General features: G+C 40.3%; 1 protein-coding gene across 1 annotated transcript in view; it reads left to right on the top strand.

The window, feature by feature from the left end:
* Nucleotides 1-2,037: 2,037 nt before the first annotated feature.
* ccn4.L (cellular communication network factor 4 L homeolog) overlaps nucleotides 2,038-24,113 on the top strand; it is a 46,766-nt gene continuing 24,690 nt past the window's right edge. The window contains exon 1 of the mRNA XM_018268275.2: nucleotides 2,038-2,355. Coding sequence (XP_018123764.1) covers nucleotides 2,308-2,355 — 48 coding nt within the window. The 5' untranslated portion in view covers nucleotides 2,038-2,307. The remainder of the gene's footprint in view (nucleotides 2,356-24,113) is intronic.

The raw sequence follows: 24,113 nt of genomic DNA on the forward strand, positions 1-24,113 counted from the left end.
TTCGCGCTTGCCAAATTTATGAGCGACAACAAAATGAATGGGACAGCGATGTATGTGGAAACTGGCATGGAGTCCGCACATCGAGCTTGCAATAAAAATATACCGGAGTATTACACACTGGAAAAATGTAAACAGAAAGATTCATCTGGAAATCCGTCTTTTGAACAATTGCTGGGAAAAAATGTCTGGCTAATTCCACTCTAATCCCCCCCCCCCAAGAAGAATGAAAACTGGAACCTTATATAGACGTTTTGTTACTGAGAATATTCTACCGGCGGGAGGGGATAAACCAAAAATATGGGATATTCACATAGTAACTGAAAAAAAACGAATCCACAACTAAAAAAAAACAAATGCTCTGTAAGAACTACACATTAAGGGGCAGATTTATCAAAGGTCAAAAAAAAACCAGACCAATCGAAATTTATTAAAACAAATTTAATTCGGGAGAATAGGATCGACTTGCAAACTTCGATTGTATTCGATTCAAGTTTTTTTTAACAAAAGCAAAAAAATAATAATTTGATTTTCAAAAGTCCACCAAAACACTCAAAATTGATTGTAGGAGGTCCCATGTAGGCTAAAACACCAATTTGGCAGGTTTTAGATGGCAAATAGTCGAATTCGAATTCTTAGGGGCAAATTTACCTAGGGTCGAATATCGAGGGTTAATTAACCCTCGATATTCGACTGCCGAATTGAAATCCTTCGACTTTGAATATCGAAGTCGAAGGATTTAGCACTATTCCTATGATCGAACGATCGAAGGAATAATCGAACGGTTATATCCTTCGAAACGAACGATTCGAAGGATTTGAATCCATCGATCGAAGGATATTCCTTCGATCAGAAAATTGTTAGGAAGCCCATGGGGACCTTCCCCATAGGCTAACATTGGCCTCGGTAGGTTTTAGGTGGCGAACTAGGGGGTCGAAGAATTTTTTAAAGAGACAGTACTTCGACTATCGAATGGTCGAATAGTCGAACGATTTTTACTTCGAAGTCGTAGTAGTAGTCGAAGGTCGAGGTAGCCAATTGATGGTCGAAGTAGCCATATTCGACCATTCGAAATTCAAAGTATTTTTTCTTCTATTCCTTCTCTCGAGCTAAGTAAATGGGCCCCTTAAAGTTACAGTACATGATAAAGTTTGAAATTCGAATTTACATATATTTTTAAACTTATATCAATTTGGACTATTCCCTAGTCGAATTACACTAAAATAAACTAAAAATGTGTTGTTGTTTTTTTTAATTGAGGAAATATGGTATATTCACATAATAGCTGAGGTTGAAAAAAAGAGTGAATCCTATCTAATTCTTAGCTGGCCCCAGAATGTATGAGCCAAGACTTGGGAGATCTAAAGGGTATAAGGGGTATAAGGGAGGCCGTAACTCCATTTACATTGGGCTGAAAGTGAAAATTTTCACCGAATCTCACAACAAAAATGACGCCCATTGACTTCAATGAGTGAAAAAAAATTGTCACGTGTCTAAAAAAATTTGATGACCCTGCATTGCGTGACAATTTTTTTTACGCCAATAGACAACGCATTTTGGTGAATTTTGCAAATGTTTGCAAATCGATACGGGTCATATTCACCCATCGGGGCTTACGCTCTGCTTTAATCGACTTCATTGTTTCATTGCTGGCTGTATGTTGCAAAGAATACATTTACTAATGCAGAGTCCAACAAGACTAATGTGCTTTCAAAATAGCCTTAAACGGGAATTAGAGCTAAAAACAATTTTCAGGCTAATTCCAGCGCAGAACACAGAAACTTCCAAATACAATAGGGACCTCTCCCATTGACTTATATACAACCTCGGCAGGTCTGAGATGGCAGATTTTTTTTCCACTAAAAATTCAGATTTTATAGTAAAAATAAGTTGCATTTTTCGAGTTTTTGGCATTCAGACTTTGATAAACAACCCCATGATGTTCTGCCTCTCCGCTGATAGAATAAGGTAAGGAGAATCGCGTGGATCACAGTTTTACTGCACTGGAGGGGTGAGTGTCTCTTTAAGGAAGTTCAGGCAGAGCAAAGTGAACAGGGACCTGGAGGTGGGGAGAGCAGAATAGGAGGCCGGGAAAGTGTCTTAAAAGGAAAATGCAGGGTTTGTCCTTAAACCTGACGTCAGATCTGTCTAAAAAAAAAAAAAAGACAGTAAAAGAAAGAGACAAAAGGATTTATCTGCCTTTATGTATGTGTCAGTGAAGGGAAACTTCATGACTCTGCCCCAGAGGGATCTGCACCCAAGGGGACCCAGTCTGGCTTCAATCAATGTATCCAAGTCTGCCTGCCAGTGATGAGGTGGCTCCCAATTTGGATTTTAGCAGCAAGCAGCATTTGCCAGGTGAGTTGCATGGGCACAGGCTGAGAGGCAAAGTCTTCATTGCAACATTCCAGCAGGAGAGGTGTTAAGTAGAGCGTGTGCAGGCACCTTTATTTAAAACTTTAAAGTAGCTCATTGAGACTGCAGCAGGAATAGGGTTAAGTACAGTGTATGAAGGCTCCATTCCTTGCAGCACATGAGAAGCTCACTGAGACTGCCGGCAGGAAAAGGGTTAAGTACATTATTTAAAGGTTCTATTCATTGCAGCATGTAAGAAGCTCATTGAGACTGCAGCAGGAATAGGGTTAATTATGTAAAGGCTCCATTCCTTGCAGCACATGAGAAGCTCATTGAGACTGCAGCAGGAATAGGGTTAAGTACAGTATGTGAAGGCTTCATTCTTTGCAGCATGTAAGAGGGTCACTGAGACTGCAGCAGGAATAGGATTAAGTACATTATGTGAAGGCTCCATTCCTTGCAGCACATGAGAAGCTCAATGTGACTTCAGCGGTTTAGGAGTTAAAGATCACACATGAAGCTTTCATTATCACTGAGACTGCAGTGGGAAAAGGGTTAAGTACAGCATGTGAAGGCTTCATTCTTTGCAGCATATAAGATGCTCACTGAGACTGTAGCAGGAAAAGGGTTAAGTACAGTATGTGAAGATTCTATTCTTTGCAGCATACAAGAAGCTCATTCAAACTGCAGCAGGAATAGGGTTAAGTGCAGTATGTGAAGGCTCCATTCCTTGCAGCACATGAGAAGCTCAATGTGACTTCAGCGGTTTAGGAGTTAAAGATCACACATGAAGCTTCCATTATCAACAGCACTGGAGTAGCTCATTGAGACTAAAACAGACAAGGGGTTAAGTACAGTATGTAAAGGACCCATTAACCACTTTACTGTAGTAATTCACTAACACTGAAAGGGTCACGTACAGTAAGTGAAGGTTCAGTTCTTTTGCAGCACTTAAATAGCTGACTGAGACTTTAGAAAGCAAGGGTTAAATACAGTATGTGACCGTCCCATTAACTATGGTACTGGAGAAGCTCAATGACACTACAGCAGGAATGGGGGTGAAGTTGTTTATATGTAGCTCACTTTATATACATCCCAGAGTAGCTCACTGAGACTCCAGGATACAAGGGGTTAAGCGTATGTATGTAACAAGAATAAGTGATCTATGGACCCATAACAGACATAATAGGGGCAAATCTAAAAAAAAGTTGGAAATATTCTGATGGCAGTTGTGGGGTGGGGGTGGGTAATCAGTGTTGTCCAGTCTAACTGCCATCTCTGCTGAAGCTCATCCCTTTAATACTAAGGAGCTTAGTGGCAGTGGCTTCACCCACGTGGCACCGGCTGGAGGGATTCGGCCAGGAACCTTGAGCGCAACACATTTTTATTGTCCTTGGAAGCTGAATTAGAAAATGTGTTTATTTGGGAACTGCAATTCCATCTGTCAGTGATTTCAATTAGGAGGCTGACGGGCCACTAAAAAGACAAGCCACAAAATGTAAATTGTGTTGCCAATGATGTATAGTAATGCTTTATATATTCCCGCAGCAATGCCCCTCGGAAATCTGGAAACATCACATGGTGACGGATGCATAACCGTAAAGGGATTGCTCCCCTTTAAATTAACTGTTAGTATGATGTAGCGAGTGATATTCTGAGACAATTTGCAGTTGGTCTTCATTTTTTATTATTTGTGGTTTTTGACTTATTTAGCTTTTTATTCAGCAGCTCTCCAGTTTGCAATGTCAGCAATCTGGTTGCTAGGGTCCTAATTCCCCTAACAACCATGCATTGATTTAAATAGGAAACTGGAATATGAATAGGAGAGGCCTGAATAGAAAGAAGAGTAATACGAAGTAACAAGGGGCACATTTACTAAGCTCGAGTGAAGGATTAGAATAAATATATACTTTTTTTTTGGCTACTTCGACCATTGAATTGGCTACTTCGACCTTCGACTACGACTTCGAACGATTCTAACTAAAAATCGTTCGACTATTTGACCATTCGATAGTCAAAGTACTGTCTCTTTAAAAAAAACTTCGACCACCTACTTCGCCACCTAAAACCTACCGAGCACCAATGTTAGCCTACAGGGAAGGTCCCCATAAGCTTTCCTTGCTTTTTTTGATCGAAAGAAAATCGTTCGATCGATGGATTAAAATCCTTTGAACGATTTTTCCTTTGATCGTTCGATCAACGAAATGCGGTAAATCCTTCGACTTCGAATATCGAAGTCGAAGGATTTTACTTCGAGGTTCGAATATCGAGGGTTAATTAACCCTCGATATTCGACCAATAGTAAATGTGCCCCCAAATGTGTAGCCTTACAGAGCATTTGATTTGAGATGGGGTCTGTGACCCCCATTGGAAAGCTGCAGAGAGTCACACGAAGGAGATAGACTGTAGCGCTATTTTGCACTCTGATGCCAGGAGTAATTCATGCCCTTATCTTATCCCGTTTAGACTATTGCAATGTCCTCATAACTGGTCTTCCTGACTCCCATCTCTCTCCCCTCCAATCAATCTTAAACTCTGCTACCAGGATCCTTCTGCTCTCTCCTAAAAGGGAACCTGCTCAACCCCAACTAAAATCCTTAGTGTGGCTGCCTGTAAAGCAAAGGATAACATATAAAACCCTTCTACTAACATTCAAAGCCCTTCACTCCTCTGCTCCTCACACTAGATTTCTTCTATTGTCTCACTATACGTTCCTGGTCGTCTTCTCCGCTCTTCTCAGAGTCACCTTCTCTTCACACCATCCACATCCACTGCCACCTCTCCTCTCAAACCCTTCTATCTTGCTGCTCCTTCCCTCTGGAATTCCATCCCTGAAATCCTCCGTAAGGAATCCTCTCTTAATCTCAAAACTAAGAGCCTACCTTTTGGACCACTAGAACATTAGCCTAGTCCTGTCCCTACTGACTATGCCTTACCTTGTGCACTTTTTTATCTCCAATTTGTACCTGTATGTTACCCTCCCATACACTTAGACTGTAAGCTCAATGGGGCAGGGACCTCCTTCCCTCTATGTCTCTTACCAAATAGCACTTAAGCTCTTTGTCCTATGATTCTGTATATATATTTATTATGTGATTTGTCTCCCCCATGTATACTTTTATATATATATTGTGCTTTTATGCACTGTACAGCACTGCGTCTCCTTAACAGCACTTTACAAATAAAGTTATACCTACATACAGGCAAAGTTTCACTAAGATGCGCCTTTGACTCAACTTTACCTGCCCAGCACAGACCAGGTGAAGTGCAATGGAATGTATAGGGCTTCTTCAATTTTTAGTTGAAAATTTTTCTAAGTCCCAATAAACTCTGGTGTCTTTTCCTTTTTTCAGGGTGATAGGCTGCAAAAGTCCGTACATTTTTTTTTGGGTAACCGGCTTTCCCCCTACATTTCCTAACATATGGAACATAAACTATACACTGGGCTCTTGTGTAGGGCAATGTCATAACTTTATTTTATTAAGCTTCCCTGGACTTGTGTAGTGTAATGTATTTGCTGCAACAGATACGTCCATTCAGCTTTAACTTCCCGCCGTATACAAATTAGCCAACGCTAGCACAACTTCACTTCGCTTGGCGCAGTAACGCTAGTGCAACTTGTCCAGAGTTCGGCGCCCTGGACGAAACTTCAGATTTTAGTGAATTAGCATTGTCCTGGCGAATCTATGCCTGGCGAAGTGTTGAGATGTGAGCGAAGCCGTCGCTGGCGAATTTCCGCAAGTTATTGAATTTGCCCCTTGGAGCTGTCATACTGCTTGCCTGCACTTAGATTAACCACAACGTCCTCCATAGATAAAAGCAACAGCACTGCTAGCGAGTGTAAGCTCTTTTAGCAACAGCCAAAGGCAGTTTCCACTTTGGTCTAAATTCCTAGTAAAGCTGTAGGGGTGAGTAGCTTTTGGCTTTTGGATCATTAGGTTGCAACTAGTGGAACTCATAGTTTTTGGATAGTTTTTAGCAAAGTGTAGCACAAATAGTCCTGACATCAAAATAATTATATTCTTAAACACAAAACCCCTACTACTACAGGGGTTATTCTTGACATCTGTTGGCTTTGGTCTGGTCTTTCTCGCTAGGGAAACAGTCTTTCCTTGTAGTTTCATTCTTCCATTCTTGTTACCAATTTAGTCAGACTGGGGAAGTCCTGGACCTTAGGGGCCCCAGGCCCCCACCCCTACGGAAAGCATTTTAGGACATCATCAGGAGAACACACGCTCCTGCATTCACTCTCCTAAAGAAGAAGTATGCAGACTCGTCTCTTATTATACTCACTTATCCGAAGTAACTGCAGTCACACCTCCATGCTGCCCACATTTGCTGTTGCAATCTCCCCACTCCTGGATCATTCCTCAGCCCTCCCTTCTCAGACCTCCCTCTTCAGCTCTCAGCCCTCCCTCCTCAGCTCTCAGCCCTCCCTCCTCAGCTCTCAGACCACCCTCCTCAGACCTCTCTCACTCCTCAGACCTCCTTTCTCAGACCTCCCTCCTCCTCCTAAGCCAGGCTGATAGCTGAGGAGGGTGGACTTAGGGCTGAGAAGGGAGGGCTGAGGAATGATCCACGAGGGGGGGAATTGCAACAGCAAATGTGGGCAGCATGGAGGTGTGACTGCAGTTAGGAGAGTGAATGCAGGAGTGTGTGTTCTCCTGATGATGTCCTAAAATGCTTTCCATACACCCCAGCCATGAGGTCACTGCACTCTCTCCAGCTCTTTAATATTCTTCTTAAGGACTGGAGCCCTGATGCCTCATCTAAAATGAATCTATAAAGAGGCAAAACTGTGTTTTCATCTCTCAAATGAATGTCTTTTTATGCAATACTGCACTTTATTTCCTTTAATAGCCACTGACTGGCTCTTCCTAGAGTTATACAGTTTGTTATCCACAAACCCCCCAAATCCTTCTTAATAAGAGACGTGAGAGTTTGAGCTTTAGAAGAAGCAATGGTACAGGCAACATACATTATGCGAGGGCTGTGTGTGATCTTGATGTGGCCAAAATTGGGGCAATAACTTTAACTGACCAATGATGCCCTGTAAGACAATGGTGCAGAAGATGACTGTATAAAACAGGTGGATTCATAAGGTGGCCAAACTATTCTTTTAACCCTATTTTCCAATTAATTTAAACTGCAATAACTGTGGAAGAGAATATCTCCCAGACTAGGCGTTTTGCTTGCAGCATATATTATATTTTGGTGAGAGGTGAATAAACCCCTTTCATTTCTTTTTCATGATCAGAATTATACTGGAGAGAGATTGATGGATTTCAAGATAACCTGCTTGACTTGCTACAAACTTAAACCCCCAGATATGCTGATCCTTCAGTTAATAAATATGATCTATTTCAACGTTTTCACATCTGGGCACCCATGTGTTCTTTAAATACCTGAGTAGATTTAGTCTTTGGACTGGTAGTTTTATGGTTACTCTGAGTATTGTCTGGCCATGTTTTACAGTAGCGTTAAAAATGCAGGCTAGGGGTCCCTTCCTGTGAGGCGGGATGAATGAGTGTGGTGGAGGTCCCGAGATTGACAGGGTAATTGTCACAATGCAAAAAAAAAAATGATATTTTGTCCATCTGTTTAATGCCATAACAACATTTTTACTTAAAGGGGACCTGTCACCCTATGGAACAATTCCAAATTCTTTTCTATCATGTTAGTTGAGCAAAATAAACTTTACTTGCACTATATTTATAATTTAAATGTTGTTTCCTTCACTCCTGGAATTACACTATCACGCCAAGCACGCAGCAGCCATTTTTTGGACACGGGTATTAAGATAAATTGTGTATCACCCCAAAATCTTGTGTAAGCAGGAGAATTGTGAACCTAATGCCCATACACAGTGTCCTACATAATTATAGGGCCTGGGGAGGGAAGGGGCAATGCAACAAGTGCAGTGATATGTAGGAAGTGCTGAATGGAAAGTGAAAGTAATTGACTGCTCCGCCTCTATGCCTCAGGCAATAGAGGGGGCAGATAATATTTGATTGACAGCTCAGATATTTAAACACCTTAATAAAAGGTATGGATGTTGTAATGAAAAAAATAATTTGTGTTTCATGTTTAATTTGCAAAGGACTTTCATTATGCAGCTTTTTATGTGTAGGTGACAGGTCCACTTTAAGGGACGCCAATTCTGAAATGAACGAGGCCTGAGCATAAATGGGATATATGTGACTTACACAAAATAGTATATGTTGGTGGAGCGACTTGAGATGAAAGATATCATGGACATTCCATCTCAGGGGAGTCCCATCGGTACAACATATTGAATCTTTCATCTATAGATTCCTAGTTTTGCTACTGAAAGTATTAATGCAAGTTTACTATAGTTCTATCCATATGTGCCATTGGGTTTGAAAAACACTTGATTAAAGGAGAAGGAAAGCTACAGAGGCATTTTATTGCCAATAGATTAGCTGCAATAGTGCAAGCTAGAATGTTATATTTATTCTGTAGAATGTTTTACTATACCTGAGTAAAAAGCTCTAGAAACTCTCTGTTTGTTTAGGATAGGAGCTGCAGTATTAATGTGGTGTGACATCACTTCCTGCCTGAGTCTCTCCCTGCTCTGGGCTCAGATTACAGTAGAGAAGGTGGGGAAGAGGAGCAAACTGAGCATGCTCTTGCCCAGGGCAATGAGGTTTAAGATGAAAACAGGAAGTCTGATACAGAAGCCCATGAGTACACAATAGAAGGAAAGAAATGTGGTGTTTCTTTTGACAGAGGACTCAGAGCAGCATTACTTTGGGGGTTTACTGGTATATTTAGATGGACCTTTCTGATAAGGCTTACTTAGTTTTAACCTTTCCTTCACCTTTACGTATATTTGGGTATTGACCCAAAACTTGTCATCAGGGCGGGGCCAGACAGGCACCCAAGGAAATCCAGATGTACATGTGCGTGACCATAAGCGTGCGCAAAAAACAGGTGCGATTTAACGTTGGACAGTGGAATTTGCTCAGCCGGACTAGGGGTAGGGAATAGGGAAGTTACGTGCCTGGAGTCCCCCAAGATTTGTGCCCCAGGCAAGTGCCTCTTCTGCATACCCCTAGTTGCAACTCTGCTTGTCGTAAAACCACTACCTGGAGTAAATGGTTTGCAGCTAATCTTCTGAAGTCTTTCTTCCTTTTCACTTTTTTTTTTTTTGTTATCTTATATTGTAACAATTACTTATTTGCTTATCTCAAAATTGTTACAAAAGTATCTTATCTGTTTTAAATTAAGTTAGAAACTTTGTTTCTTTTTCTGGCTGTCCAGTACAAACGAGGGACTGTGTGTTGAGCTGTCAAAAGAGGGACTGTCCCTCTAAAAACGGGACAGTTGGGAGGTATGATTGTCCCATGGTGGCTGGGATTGGATTTTTTTTTTTTTTTAGAAATGCACTTATAAAAATGTATTCACTTATATAGGCACCTGAGGGTAATGCCCTAAAAGCTGCAGGCCTTGGCACAGGCCCTTGGGTTCCTACAGGTCTGGATTTGTGGAAAGACCCGGGCCTAGGGCAGCAGAATTTTAGGGGGGCAGCATGCCACCCAACCACACCCACATTGGTTTGGAAGCACTGGGGATTTGCAGTAGATACAATAGTTATTTTTCTGTGCTCCAATCACCAATCCTCTGAACCCAATGCTGAAAGTTTGTGCATGTGCACAAAGGTAGGGGACAGGGGTGAAGAACAGCAGCGGGCCTTGGGGTATCTGCTATGTAAATCCAGCCTTGGATATATATATATATATATATATATAGTGAATAAAGTACCCACTCTTGTAAAATATAAGGATATTATACGTTACAGAGGAGTTTCATGGCCATATAAAAGTACGAGGCCGAAGGCAGAGTGTTTTTATACAGGTCATGGATCTCAGAGGTAACTTCTAATATCCTCATATTTTGCAACTGGGGGTACTTTATTTATTATAATACACAAGTTTCAGTGAGTCATGTGACAGAAATGACATCAGAACTCACCGTTTATAACTGATGACATCAGAACTCACCGGGCTGGGCTGGTTTCTTTCAAAAATGCAACAGCACAGGGGAATTTTCTTTTCAGCTTTGTGCTGCCATTATCTTTTAGTGCCCCAGCATTCTCTACACCAGTGGGTCCCCATCCTTTTTTGCCATGAGCCACATAAATATTAAAAAAAGTTGGGGAACAACACAAGCATGAAAAAAGTTCCTAGGGGTGCCCAATAAGGGCTGTGATTGGTTATTTGTTAGCCCCTATGTGGACTGTTAGACTACAGGAGACTCTGTTTGGCAGTACACATGGATGGTCTTTATGCAACCAAATCTTCCCTCTGAGTCAGAAATCCAAAAATGAGCACCTGCTTTGAGGTCACATGTTGCTCACAGGCCACTGGTTGGGGACCACTGCTCTATGCCAATGTGGTCCATATGTACAGCGTATTGATTTTCTATTTCTGTATAGTGCACGCACAAGCACAGAGGATGACGAGGCACTGGAAAAGTGTTGTAGTGAGACGCTAAGAAAAAAAGTGCCCTGGGCTGAGCATTTTTAGAAGTTGAGGTGCATCAGCTCAGGTCTGAAGAAAGTGTCTAGAATCACGGGGGAATGGGTGTCTAACAATTGTCGCCCCCAGCAATTTTGCATTCCATTTTGCTTTAAAAAAAAAACCCCTTTGACTGACATAGTTTTGGGGTAAAATGTTCATGTTTTCATAACACAGGGATATTAGCTGCATTAAGTTTTATGTTTCCGTGAAACCTTGTGAAAACAATGGTTTTCAAAGCACTTCATGTACGAAAAGAGCTTGTCAGTTGTAACGTACTACAACCAGTGCCAAGTGTAAGCAGCTTCTTGGCACGGAGTAGTAATTCGATTCTGCGAAAGGTAGAAGTGAGAAAACCTCCATTGTTTTGAGTGCTGTGCATAGAAAGCTCAGGTGTAAAGCTGCCTACAAAGAATGTGTGACCTTGGGCAAGAGATTCTATCTCGGCGCTGCAAAACAGATTTCTTTTTTCTAGGAAAGGAATGTAGAGCAGTGATTACCATAAAGCAATAGAACCATATCATTTGTTTTAGCAGTTCTCCTGGGGCCCTCTATGGGGCCATCTATGGTGTCATTCAGCATTACTCCTGGGGTCCTCTATGGGGCCATTTATGGTGCCATCCAAAGTTACTCTGGGATCTCTGCTGTAAGGGTAATATGTTACTTTTGGAACACTTCCAGGAAAATCCATTCTTATGGCAATTTTTGCAGTACAGGATTAACTCTACTGAGCATTCTCGGCACATGGAATCTTAAGCTAATTTCAGCATGCATTCTACATCGCTTCATTGAATGGACTTATTTATTTAATTTTGCATAAAATGCTGCAATGTGTAGGACAATATGAAATAAGCGTTGCCAAGATAAACATGCTAGACTGCCCAAACCTCAGTTCTTAGTAGTTTGCTGCCATGTGTACTTAGTTATTTGTAAATGTCATTATTATTGAAAGCAGTACTGTCTGTCTGTTTATATTATCTGCACTGCTAATTTTGACTCTGGAGCTCTGCTTCTAGAATCCCTGCCATAAAGCAAGACAGAAATGCCGCTGTTTTACTAGAAAGAAAGTAGAGAAACACCCACTAATATTTTTCTCAGTAAGAGCTCCAGAGAATACTGGAATACTGGAAGAAGACAAGGATAGGGACCTCTTGTATATAGGGACCAAATGATTCCTATTTACCTAAATCAAAGGAAGGTAGAGTATTCTGGATTTTAGGGCCTTTTTATAAAAATTAAAAGTCTGAATTTTTCTGATTATTTTAATCAAAATAGTCCAACCAAACTAGAATTTATGATTGGACCTTAAAAAAAATCACAATTTAATGGGATCTGGAACAAACTCGAAAAAATCGAGTAAAATTCAGATTTTTTTTCGGGATTTTTCCTGAAAAGCATGACTTTTTCAGATTTCTGCCCGAAAAGTCCGAAATAGTCTGATTTTCTGGCTAATTCCAGCACCTACCACAAAAACTTCCAAGTAGGATAGGGACCTCTCCCATTGACTTATATACAACCTTGGCAGGTCTGAGATGCCGGATTTTTGGATTCTGACTTTTTTCCATCCTCGGGGTATAATAAATCTAGAAAAATTAAATTTTTTCGTGATTTTGGCATCCGTACTTCAATAAATAACCCCCTTAATGCATATATTTGAATGCCAAGAGCATTATGTTGAGGTTCAGATGCTTCTCATTTCTTTCCAATGCAGCAGTGGGATAATTTTCACTGTGGTCTGTGTGGATTACATTTTAATCCATTTGTAAAAGTAATTTTTCCATTAATATCTGTCTAATTTCCGTCAGCTAGAATTTCACTCATTAGGCATCTGGCTTGTGTCATTCCTTTAATGAAGGGTGTGTTGCCTAATTGCACCAAACCGAGTATTGTGCTTCTTTCAAAGCCTAATGGGATTCTTGTAAGGACAGGTCCCATCAAAAACAAAATCAGACAAGTTATTAATATGTTTAGAAAGGGTTTGATAAAGGCTTTGGAGAGGCAGACATATTTAGAGGGTTTTACTGCCAGACTGTCCCTTCACCAATGGGAATTTGCCTTATACAGACAGTGTGCAATGGTGCTAATAGGATGTTCTCTCATTCTTTCTCTCTCTCGTTCTGTAGTGGTCCCTGTGTTTGGTTTGTGGGTACTAAAACCACTATAATTCTTTGTTAGAGTCTTTGTGCACCCTACTCATCATTGGTTGAGGACCAAGTCAATAAGTTACGTTTTGATGCCTTGTTGGTCTTTGGTCTGCATTCTCCCCCATCCATATGTTGCTCCAACATGGACCCACCCTGATTTCATCATAGTGATTTAGCTGATGCAAAAACAAAGGTTATATGTAAAAATACACAGTGTATTGTTTATGGACTGTTCAATGGATACCATATTCATATTGCTTCTGTTTCTGAATTATAATTCCCATTTGGCGGGTCACTATGCTAAGGGTAACGTACAAAATTAAAAAATGGAGAACAAACAAGTATCAGTCATGAAGGTGGACAGTTGACCCCACTGATGTCCAGTAAGCTACATTTCTTACAATTGGTCAACTTAGTAGACAATACTGGCCATAAATGACCACTGTGTCCCTCAAACAGTCATTGAGCAGAGCAGTAGGGTGCTATTTTGGCAGGTTTTTTTTTGGGTTTGAAGGTCATTATTCCTTTGCTAATAGGTCAACTTCTCATAAGGAATAATAACAGGAGGAGAATAAGGAAATGGTGGTCAGATGATCAGGACAATGGAGTCTTATTTATATCTGAAGCTGAGGAAGAGCTTTATTGCTAACAAAAACAAAAGAAAATTTGACATCCAGCTTAATTTTCCATTGGACATGATACAAAAGGCTCAATATTATTATATCGGCAGGAGACACCAATGGGTCAATTACATTCCAGTGTCTTCTATCATGACTTGCAAGGATTTTTAGTGAAACAAAGAATTCTCACTTGGGCTCTGAAGGTGTCTGAAGGACAGTTAATGTAATGCATGATGAACAATATCTTTCCATTGTTAATACAAATAGTAATGACTTTTTATTAATAAGAAGCAAATAGATTTAGCAGCAATGGCCTCAGTTCAGGTGGAACTGCAGGTGAACACAAAGTAACTGTAAGTGATGAGGGAAAGATTAAATGCTTCTGTCAGGTGATTAGTCTTACGTGATGATTATGTGCTGAGCTAGACCTGCCTCCGTAATGGGAGGGTGTGCGGCTCTGGAATCTCAGCTATGCACCTTGTAGGTTTAAAAACTGTGACAGAGGAAGACATTGCCTTAGTTACCATACAGCTAATGAGAAAGATTTGTTCAGACTGGAATGTTCTAGAGAGAATTCTATACAGTTGTATTACAGAATGTGCAGAATATGTGTAGCTCCCTCTGTCATGTGATTCTGCCCAAGTGAACAGGACCAGGCAAAGCCGCGCTCCAGAAAATGTATAAAAGGTGGATAAGGGCAACTTTTTTGTTAATAGATATTGATGAGCTAAACAATGCTGTAAAATCAAAAATTTTAAGATGGTAATAAATACAACTTTTATGTTTCCTCCTGTAACCATTATAGTTGTCGTAAACAACAGGCCAGGTGTTATTAAGCTGTAGCCCATATGCTGGGTATCACCAATAAATAGTGCCATGCACAGTCTATAGAAAAGGGGAGGAGAATAGAACCTGCTCATGTTAGGTGGATGGCATTCAGTATACAGACTGGTGGTCATTGCAGGCAGAGGTGGAGTCCAAGATACAGGCTAGTGGTCAGGGCAGGGGGAGGTTGTGTCCTGATTATAGGCCAATGATCAGGGCAGGCAGAGGTGGAGTCCTGTATACAGGCCAATGGTCAGGGCAGGCAGAGATGTGGTCCAGTATACAGGCAAGTGGTCAGGGCAGATAGAGGTGGAGTCCAGGATACAGGCCAATGGCCAGGGCAGGCATAGGTGGGGTCCTGTATACAGGCCAATAGTCAGGGCAGGCAGAGGTGGGGTCCAGGATAAAGGCTAGTGTTTGATGCAGGCAGAGGTGGGGTCCTGTATACCGGTAAATGGTCAGGGCAGGCAGAGGTGGAGTGCACTATGCAGGCAGGAATGCTATCTGGCTGTTATTTTACCAGTCTGGTTGGTTAAAAGTATGCTTCATGCCCATTTAAAAATTAGGGAAGAAAAGTAAACATTTAGGAAGGCTGGCATTTTGTTCCAGAAAACTTGGCAACCCTATTTATAGGCGGCACTTGGCCTTAATGTTACTGGAGGTGGAGGCTGTGAAGAAAGAGAAGGTCAACTCTGCTCGTCTCTGCGTGAGCATGTTTGCATTCCTTAGTGCCCTTCTGTCCAGGGTCATAAAATGTCCCTCCGAAGAAGCACGTGGTACACTTGTCCTCATCAGAATTCCTAACTCCTCAAGTGAAGATGACCTCATAGATGAGATATTGGGTAATGCTTAAACCTATTCATCATGTTTTGGTACAGTACAGTCATAGGATAAAGCAGTGGTTTTGTGACTAATCTCAAGAATATTTTCCTTTCTCTTTGTCTGTTATGAGTTCTCTCGGGTTAATGAAGCCGGTGTTCTTATGTCTGGGAAACTCACAGCATCTAAAGTGAACTCTGAATAATGGACCAAGGGAAGCTGAGATCCCAGACACATTCCAGATCTCTGGTGTAACCAAGGAATCACTAGTATCCTCGTTTATTTCTGTGGCTTTACTCCTGGGTGTATTCAACTCATTGCTTCTTCACATCATCATAAATATCCATATCCAATCAGTGTACAGCAGTGACATAAAACTGGCAACATGATATCCAAACAATAAACCCAGAATTATAATGCATCCATTCACAAACAGAATAATGGAAATTAAATGCATTGAATATCTTTTACACTAGTGATCTACTCACTCATGTATTATAAGGGATAATGTACCCCCTACTGTAAATGATAAGGATATTAGAAGTCACTGAGGGGTTGTACTGTGACCATATAAAGGCACAAGGCTGCAGGCTGAGTTATACAGGGAACTCTGAGTATCACTCATGTATTATAAGGGATAATGTACCCTCTACTGTAAATGATAAGGATATTAGAAGTCACTGAGGGGTTGTTCTGTGACCATATAAAGGCACAAGGCTGCAGGCTGAGTTATACAGGGAACTCTGAGTATCACTCATGTATTATAAGAGATAATGTACCCCCTACTGTAAATGATAAGGATATTAGAAGTCACTGAGGGGTTGTTCTGTGACCATATAAAGGCACAAGGCTGCAGGCTGAGTTATACAGGGAACTCTGAGTATCACTCATGTATTATAAGAGATAATGTACCCCCTACTGTAAATGATAAGGATATTAGAAGTCACTGAGGGGTTGTTCTGTGACCATATAAAGACACAAGGCTGCAGGCTGAGTTATACAGGGAACTCTGAGTATCACTCATGTATTATAAGAGATAATGTACCCCCTACTGTAAATGATAAGGATATTAGAAGTCACTGAGGGGTTGTTCTGTGACCATATAAAGGCACAAGGCTGCAGGCTGAGTTATACAGGGAACTCTGAGTATCACTCATGTATTATAAGAGATAATGTACCCCCTACTGTAAATGATAAGGATATTAGAAGTCACTGAGGGGTTGTTCTGTGACCATATAAAGGCACAAGGCTGCAGGCTGAGTTATACAGGGAACTCTGAGTATCACTCATGTATTATAAGAGATAATGTACCCCCTACTGTAAATGATAAGGATATTAGAAGTCACTGAGGGGTTCTGTGACCATATAAAGGCACAAGGCTGCAGGCTGAGTTATACAGGGAACTCTGAGTATCACTCATGTATTATAAGGGATAATATACCCCCTACTGTAAATGATAAGGATATTTGAAGTCACTGAGGGGTTGTTCTGTGACCATATAAAGACACAAGGCTGCAGGCTGAGTTATACAGGGAACTCTGAGTATCACTCATGTATTATAAGAGATAATGTACCCCCTACGGTAAATTATATAGATTAATTATTTGAATGGCTTTACAGAAAACCAACTAGGAGGTCTATCTAAGTCTAGGCTGCACGCCAATGCTCTGTTTTGTAAAATGGTATAAATGAGATATGTATAAATTAGTTCCAGGAATGAGAAAAGTTTGCACCTAAGGGTGATGGCACACGAGGCAATTGTTTTTCGTGACTCCGGGTGCAAAGTAATTTGTCATTCATGGGCAGTGTAACGTTTTTGATGGAGCTCATCAGGGTTTTTAATCTGCAAACTGAACAACTTCCATTTTGTATATTGTGCACTAATCAGCATTCCTGTAGCTTCAATATCTCTCTATAAGGATCCCCTGAAATGGGCAGATAAGAAATAAAGATGAAATATGTATAATATAAACGTATTTAGCAAAGATTAGCTTTTTAGAGTTTTCTACAGGGATCGAGAACTGCAGGAATAGAGAGGTGTCATGGCAGAAGTCCATGTTCTCTTGGACGGGGGCCTCCTCTGGCCGCGGTGAAGCTTATGAATGTGTAAGGCCGAGTGAATGGCACTGATTATAGGTACCGCGGGAGCCATGGATCCGTGACAGTGGCCTGTGAGGGACATATGGGAAATATTACAAGACTTTTTTGGTTGAAAACATTTATTTAATCTTCTTTTATTAAATCCATCATATTTTAACCTTCGTAACTCAAGCAACCAGAGAGTCTAAACAGACTGCAAGAAAATGTATTTTTCTTTGCCCATATTACAAGTTAAATGCAGCCATTTAGACTCAGAAAGTCGCTCTTTGGTTATTTATATTTACAGCTTCCACTGCGGCTCCCAATGTCGGCAGCCAGTAACATGCTGTATACATCAGCTGTGCCGGATTCTGTCTTTGGTGGGAATTGAACCTGGAACCTGCAACATAGTATTAATATTACATCTAAAGCCTTGAATAGTAATATATGTAATATATGATACATTTTTATCCTTATTGAGTGACAATAGGTCAGCTCTACGACATCCATTGGAAATTTTTTTTAACGGCTCTGTTCCCCTTTAAATTAACTTTTAGTATAGTAATGTAGGGAGTGATATTCCGAGACAATTTGCAATTATTTTTTATTTTTTAATTATTTGTGGTTTTCGAGTTATTTCGAGTTTTATTCAAGAACTTGCAATTTGCAGTCTGGTTGCTAGGGTCCAAATTACCCCAGCGACCATGCATTGATTTGAAGAAGTGAATGGAACATTAATAGGAGATGACCTGAATAAAAAGATGAGTAATAAAAAGTAGCAATAACAATACTTTTGGAGCATTTGTTTTTAGATGGGATCAGTGTAAAGCACTGCGTATCTTGACAGCGCTATATAAATAAATGATGATGATGATGATGATCAGTGACCCCCATTTGATAGCTGGAATAAGTCAGAAGAAGAAGTCAAATAATTCAAAAAGTATAAAAAAAGAAAAAATTAAGACCAATTGAAAAGATGCTTAGAATTAGCCATTTTATAACTTGCTAAAAGTTTATTTAAAGGTAAACCACCCTTTAAATGCACTCCCCCATAACCCACCCTTTATGTATGACCTGGTAACATACAAAAATTCAAAAATATATTTCCAGTCATTACTTAAAGTTAAAAAATTACTCTTTATTTATCATAAATATTAAAAAGTAGGCATACAGACCAATTGATACGTTTCGCACCCACAGGCACTTATTCATAGGCATTACTGTTGTTACATTTGGTCACAAAATTTATACCCCAGGAAATCCCTCCCCAAACGTTAAAACCAATCACGTGTTGCCACCTCACGTTTCTTTTCTTAAAGCAACATACATATCAATTTGAAAATAAAGAAACCAAATTGATATGTATGTTGCTTTAAGAAAAGAAACGTGAGGTGGCAACAGGTGATTGGTTTTAACGTTTGGGGAGGGATTTCCTGGGTTATAAATTTTGTGACCAAACGTAACAACAGTAATGCCTATGAATAAGTGCCTGTGGGTGCGAAACGCGTAAGGCGGAGCATCAATTGGTCTGTATGCCTACTTTTTAATATTTACGATAAATAAAGAGTAATTTTTTAACTTTAAGTACTGACTGGAAATATATTTTTGAATTTTTGATCTGAGTGCCTTTTGGAGTTGGGGGCTATATTCCAGCACCTTGGCCCTTTTTTGACAGGCCTGTATAGACTGCAGCAGTTGAGTAGTAAAAATTTCTGGTAACATACAAGGCAATATAATAAAAAGCCTAAAACAGGCCTAGTAATAGTAAAGTCCACTTTGTATTACATTAAGCCAGTAGAATTTTTGGAGATTAATTAACCTATGACTTTGGACTAGATGAGTCTGAAACGCGTCAGGCAATGATACATCTACTTGTTCTTATGTATTTTCCAGTTGTCAATAATAAAGGTGGACTTTTTAATTATCTACATGGAGGTGCAGCCCATTTTTCGTTTTCTTGATGAAATAGTGTGTCCTGATTCTACTGTACTGCCTTAGCAAGAGAATGTCCCTTTGCTCTAATGAACCCCATGCTAAGGAATTCCAAAAAGCTGCTTTAAGGTGTCACGTCATGAAGTTCCCGGTACATTCTTTGCGCCTGTCAATCAGCGCTGTAACCCTTGGCTACACTAGTAAGTCAATTAGAGTCATTGTGTTGTTACCTTCTCTCTGTGTTAAAGGACAGGCAGCCCTGAGATATTGGAATAATTGACAGTTGGGAGACACAGGGTTCCTTTTCAACTTCAAAAGGATGGAAAAACTGCCAATCACTCCTAGTCTTTTATCTGTTGCCTCGTGTCCATTACTTACTCCGACAGGGGAGAAGCAACGTCACTATTGGGCAAGACAGGGAGAATATGAAGTAACAAGGAGTCACCTGGTGCTTCTTCCAAGAGATTGAGCACATTTATTATCCAAAGCACAAGGTGCACGTAGGTATTATTTGTTCGCCGATTGGTATCCATGCATATAGGAACCCTTCTCGCATTTTGCATTGTATATAGATATTTTTGATAATATTTACAGGAACAGTAACACCCAAAAAATGAAAGTGTTTTAAAGGAATGACTATGTAATGTACAAACGGGTGGGTTTACTTCAGAAACACTATTATAGTTTATATAAACAAGCTGCTGTGTAGCCATGGGGGCAGCCATTCAAGCACAGGATACACAGTAGATAACAGATAAGTACTACTATAGTTTATATAAACAAGCTGCTGTGTAGCCATGGGGGGCAGCCATTCAAGCACAGGATACACAGTAGATAACAGATAAGTACTACTATAGTTTATATAAACAAGCTGCTGTGTAGCCATGGGGGCAGCCATTCAAGCACAGGATACACAGTAGATAACAGATAAGTACTACTATAGTTTATATAAACAAGCTGCTGTGTAGCCATGGGGGCAGCCATTCAAGCACAGGATACACAGTAGATAACAGATAAGTACTACTATAGTTTATATAAACAAGCTGCTGTGTAGCCATGGGGGCAGCCATTCAAGCACAGGATACACAGTAGATAACAGATAAGTACTACTATAGTTTATATAAACAAGCTGCTGTGTAGCCATGGGGGCAGCCATTCAAGCACAGGATACACAGTAGATAACAGATAAGTACTACTATAGTTTATATAAACAAGCTGCTGTGTAGCCATGGGGGCAGCCACTCAAGCACAGGATACACAGTAGATAACAGATAAGTACTACTATAGTTTATATAAACAAGCTGCTGTGTAGCCACGGGGGCAGCCATTCAAGCACAGGATACACAGTAGATAACAGATAAGTACTACTATAGTTTATATAAACAAGCTACTGTGTAGCCACGGGGGCAGCCATTCAAGCACAGGATACACAGTAGATAACAGATAAGTACTACTATAGTTTATATAAACAAGCTGCTGTGTAGCCATGGGGGCAGCCATTCAAGCACAGGATACACAGTAGATAACAGATAAGTACTACTATAGTTTATATAAACAAGCTGCTGTGTAGCCATGGGGGCAGCCATTCAAGCACAGGATACACAGTAGATAACAGATAAGTACTACTATAGTTTATATAAACAAGCTGCTGTGTAGCCATGGGGGCAGCCATTCAAGCACAGGATACACAGTTTCTGAAGCAAACACACCAGTTTTACCAGGGCAGAGCAACAGGACATAATATTTTCAAACATTTAAAATACTTTAATTTTTTGGTCTTACTGTTACCTTCTGCCCAGTGTGAGGACAAGTAAAGAATTCGCCCTTATTAGCATTTCTACAACAGATAGGGCTACACAACTGATAGGGGTTTATATGTAAAGTAATAACAGGGGCAACATTTCCTCCAACTCTAGAATCCTGTAACAACCAATCAGCATGCACCATTCCCTGGTCTCCTGGTTGGAATCAAACATCTGATTGGTTGTTTTTGGTTACTAAAACGTTGCATCACTTATTACCCCAAATGTCCCCATGGAAACTCTTCTGCTTCCAAAAAGGGTTGGTTGACTTTCCATCAGTTGGGTTGCACAGGAGATAGAAAGGAAAATGCCCACACCATGGTGGAATCGGTGAGAAGTGCAGTGAACTGCCCGGGAGAGTTGTGTTGGCAGGCAGTGACTATTAAGTAGCTTAAGGTTGTTGACTTAGGAAAGAACTTGGTGTCGGTGGTGGATTTAGAAAAAGGTTTCTGTTATATTTGAGGCCGCGTTGGAAATGTCCTCATTATTTAAAATAAACTGAAATGGGATGAGACAAATGAATTTAGCACATTCTTGCCAAACCTACATGTATTTGTGGCTGCCTGAACCTTACTTATGAATTCTCCCTCAATTCTCCATTACTTCTGCCTGCTACTTGTTTACTGCACTTGCCGCCCTGCTCAGTTCAGGTATTGGATCCGTTATATGGAAATCCGTTATCTAGAATACTCCAAATTACATGAAGGCCGTCTCCCATAGACCTCATTTTAATAAAATAATTCAAAATATTAAAAATGGTTCCCTTTTTCTCTGTAATAAAATATTTGTTGGGTACTTGACCCAACCCAAAGATATAATTAATTCTAATTGGATGCAAAACCAGCCTATTGAGGTAATTGTATGTTTACTGTATTTTTAAGACCTAAAGTATGGAGATTCAAATGATAGAATTCATTATACATGAATACATAATAATTAGTACAGGTATAGGATCCGTTACCCCAAAACCCGTTATCCAGAAAGCTCTGGATTACGGAAAGGCCATCTCCCATAGACTCCATTTTATCCAAATAATCTACATTTTTTAGAATTATTTCCATATTTCTCTGTAATAATAAAACAGTATCTTGTATATGATCCAAACTAAGATATAATTAATCCTTATTGGAAGCAAAACCAGCCTATTGGGTTTATTTAATGTTTACGTGATATTCTAGTAGACAAGGTAAGATGATCCAAATTACGGAATCCGGGTCCCGAGCATTCTGGATGACAGGTCCCATACCTGTACATCTTCCTCCCTGAACTAGCTCTGCAATGCTCATTTTTCTGGATCTTCAAGCCATGAGGTGTGGCAAGTGTCTAGCCACCTGCAACAGTTGAAGACTCTAGATTGTAAGGTTCTTGCCTTCCAATGACAAGATGGCTTTGTAAGCCAAATACCTAGTTTTAAAGAAGAGGTTTTATTTTGCAGATACACTAGATCAGGGGCCCCTACCTTTTTTTTACCCATTAGCCACATTCATTTGTTTGGGAGCAACGCCAGCATAAAATAAAGTCCTGTGGGTGCCAAATAAGGGCTGTGATTGGCCTTTTGGTAGCCCCTACGTGGACTCTCAGCCTACAGGAGTCTCTGTTTGACAGTACACATGTGTTTTATGCAACCAAAACTTGCCTCCAAGCCTGGAATTCTACAATAAGCACCTGCTTTGAGGCCACTTGGAGCCACATTCAAGGGGTTGGGGAGCAATATGTTGCTCATGAGCCACTGGTTGGGGATCACTGCCATAGATAATAATATCAGGCCATAAAATACTGAGGATATTACATTTTCAGAAACAGAAATGTAACATACTGTATATAGGAATGAAGAGAGAGACCAAGCAGGCACCTAAATCAAGCCTTTGTGGTGTTAATGTTCCAGAGCAAGAGGCACACAGAGCCTGGGATTTATAGTTCATTACTGTGCATGAAGCCATGAAGTCCCCGTGTAGCAAACATTTCCATGAATGGATAGTTCCACTTTTTGTTTTTTATCCCTCTGTGATGGAAAATTCATGGTAGTTCAGTAATGCTGAGATCACTAAGGCTGTGGTTGGCGTTGTGGTTGGCACACTGTTCTCCTGCTGAATCTGTGCCTCTAGTAGACTCACTCCAAATCTTTATTGATTTATGTGGTTATTATGTCCGACTGCAGGACTGGATGTTGGAGAAGCAAAACAAACTTCATTGGACAAATGGCAGGAGAAGATACCCTGTATCCAGTGGTCCATATGGTCCCTCACTACTAGTGCCTATAAGAAGATGAACTTCCATCTTCATTGGTTCCAGGGCCAACTGGGAATTGGAGGGGTGCCTGGTCAGTCTGATGAAAGCATTGTATCTCTTTATTAATAGGCCTTGGGACAACACACAGAGGAATCCCATTAAATCTTTTAAAGGTTCTTCTTTTTCTCAGTAAAACAGTAATGTTTTGGAATGTAGCAGTAGGTGAAGTTATATTGGCAGGAACCTTAGTTACAGGAAAAGGCTGGATGTCTCGCTAGCAAAACAGAGTAACCAAGGCTGCTGGTATTAATTTATTACATATTATAGTGGGGTGATTCACAGATTAATCTGATTTCTATGTGGACATTTTTTACCTTCCTCTGGACCAGCTAAATACTAAATGTAAATTGTGGAATAGGTTTATACATTTTTTATTAGGAAAAGTATAGTGGATAATGTCCCCCCTACCGTAAATTATAATGATATCATAAGTCATCAAGGAGTTATGTGACCATATAAAGGCACAAGGCTGCAGGCTCAGTTATACAGGGAACTCTGAGTATCACTCATCTATTATAAGGGATAATGTACCCCCTACGTAAATGATAAGGATATTAGAAGTCATTGAGGGGTTGTTCTGTGACCATATAAAGGTACAAGGCTGCAGGCTGAGTTATACAGGGAACTCTGAGTATCACTCATGTATTATAAGGGATAATGATAATTGATCATTGAGTCACTGCTCCCGCTCATCACCATGTTGTAGGGGGT

The sequence above is a fragment of the Xenopus laevis genome, chromosome 6L (assembly GCF_017654675.1).
Source record: "Xenopus laevis strain J_2021 chromosome 6L, Xenopus_laevis_v10.1, whole genome shotgun sequence".
NCBI lineage: Eukaryota > Metazoa > Chordata > Amphibia > Anura > Pipidae > Xenopus > Xenopus laevis.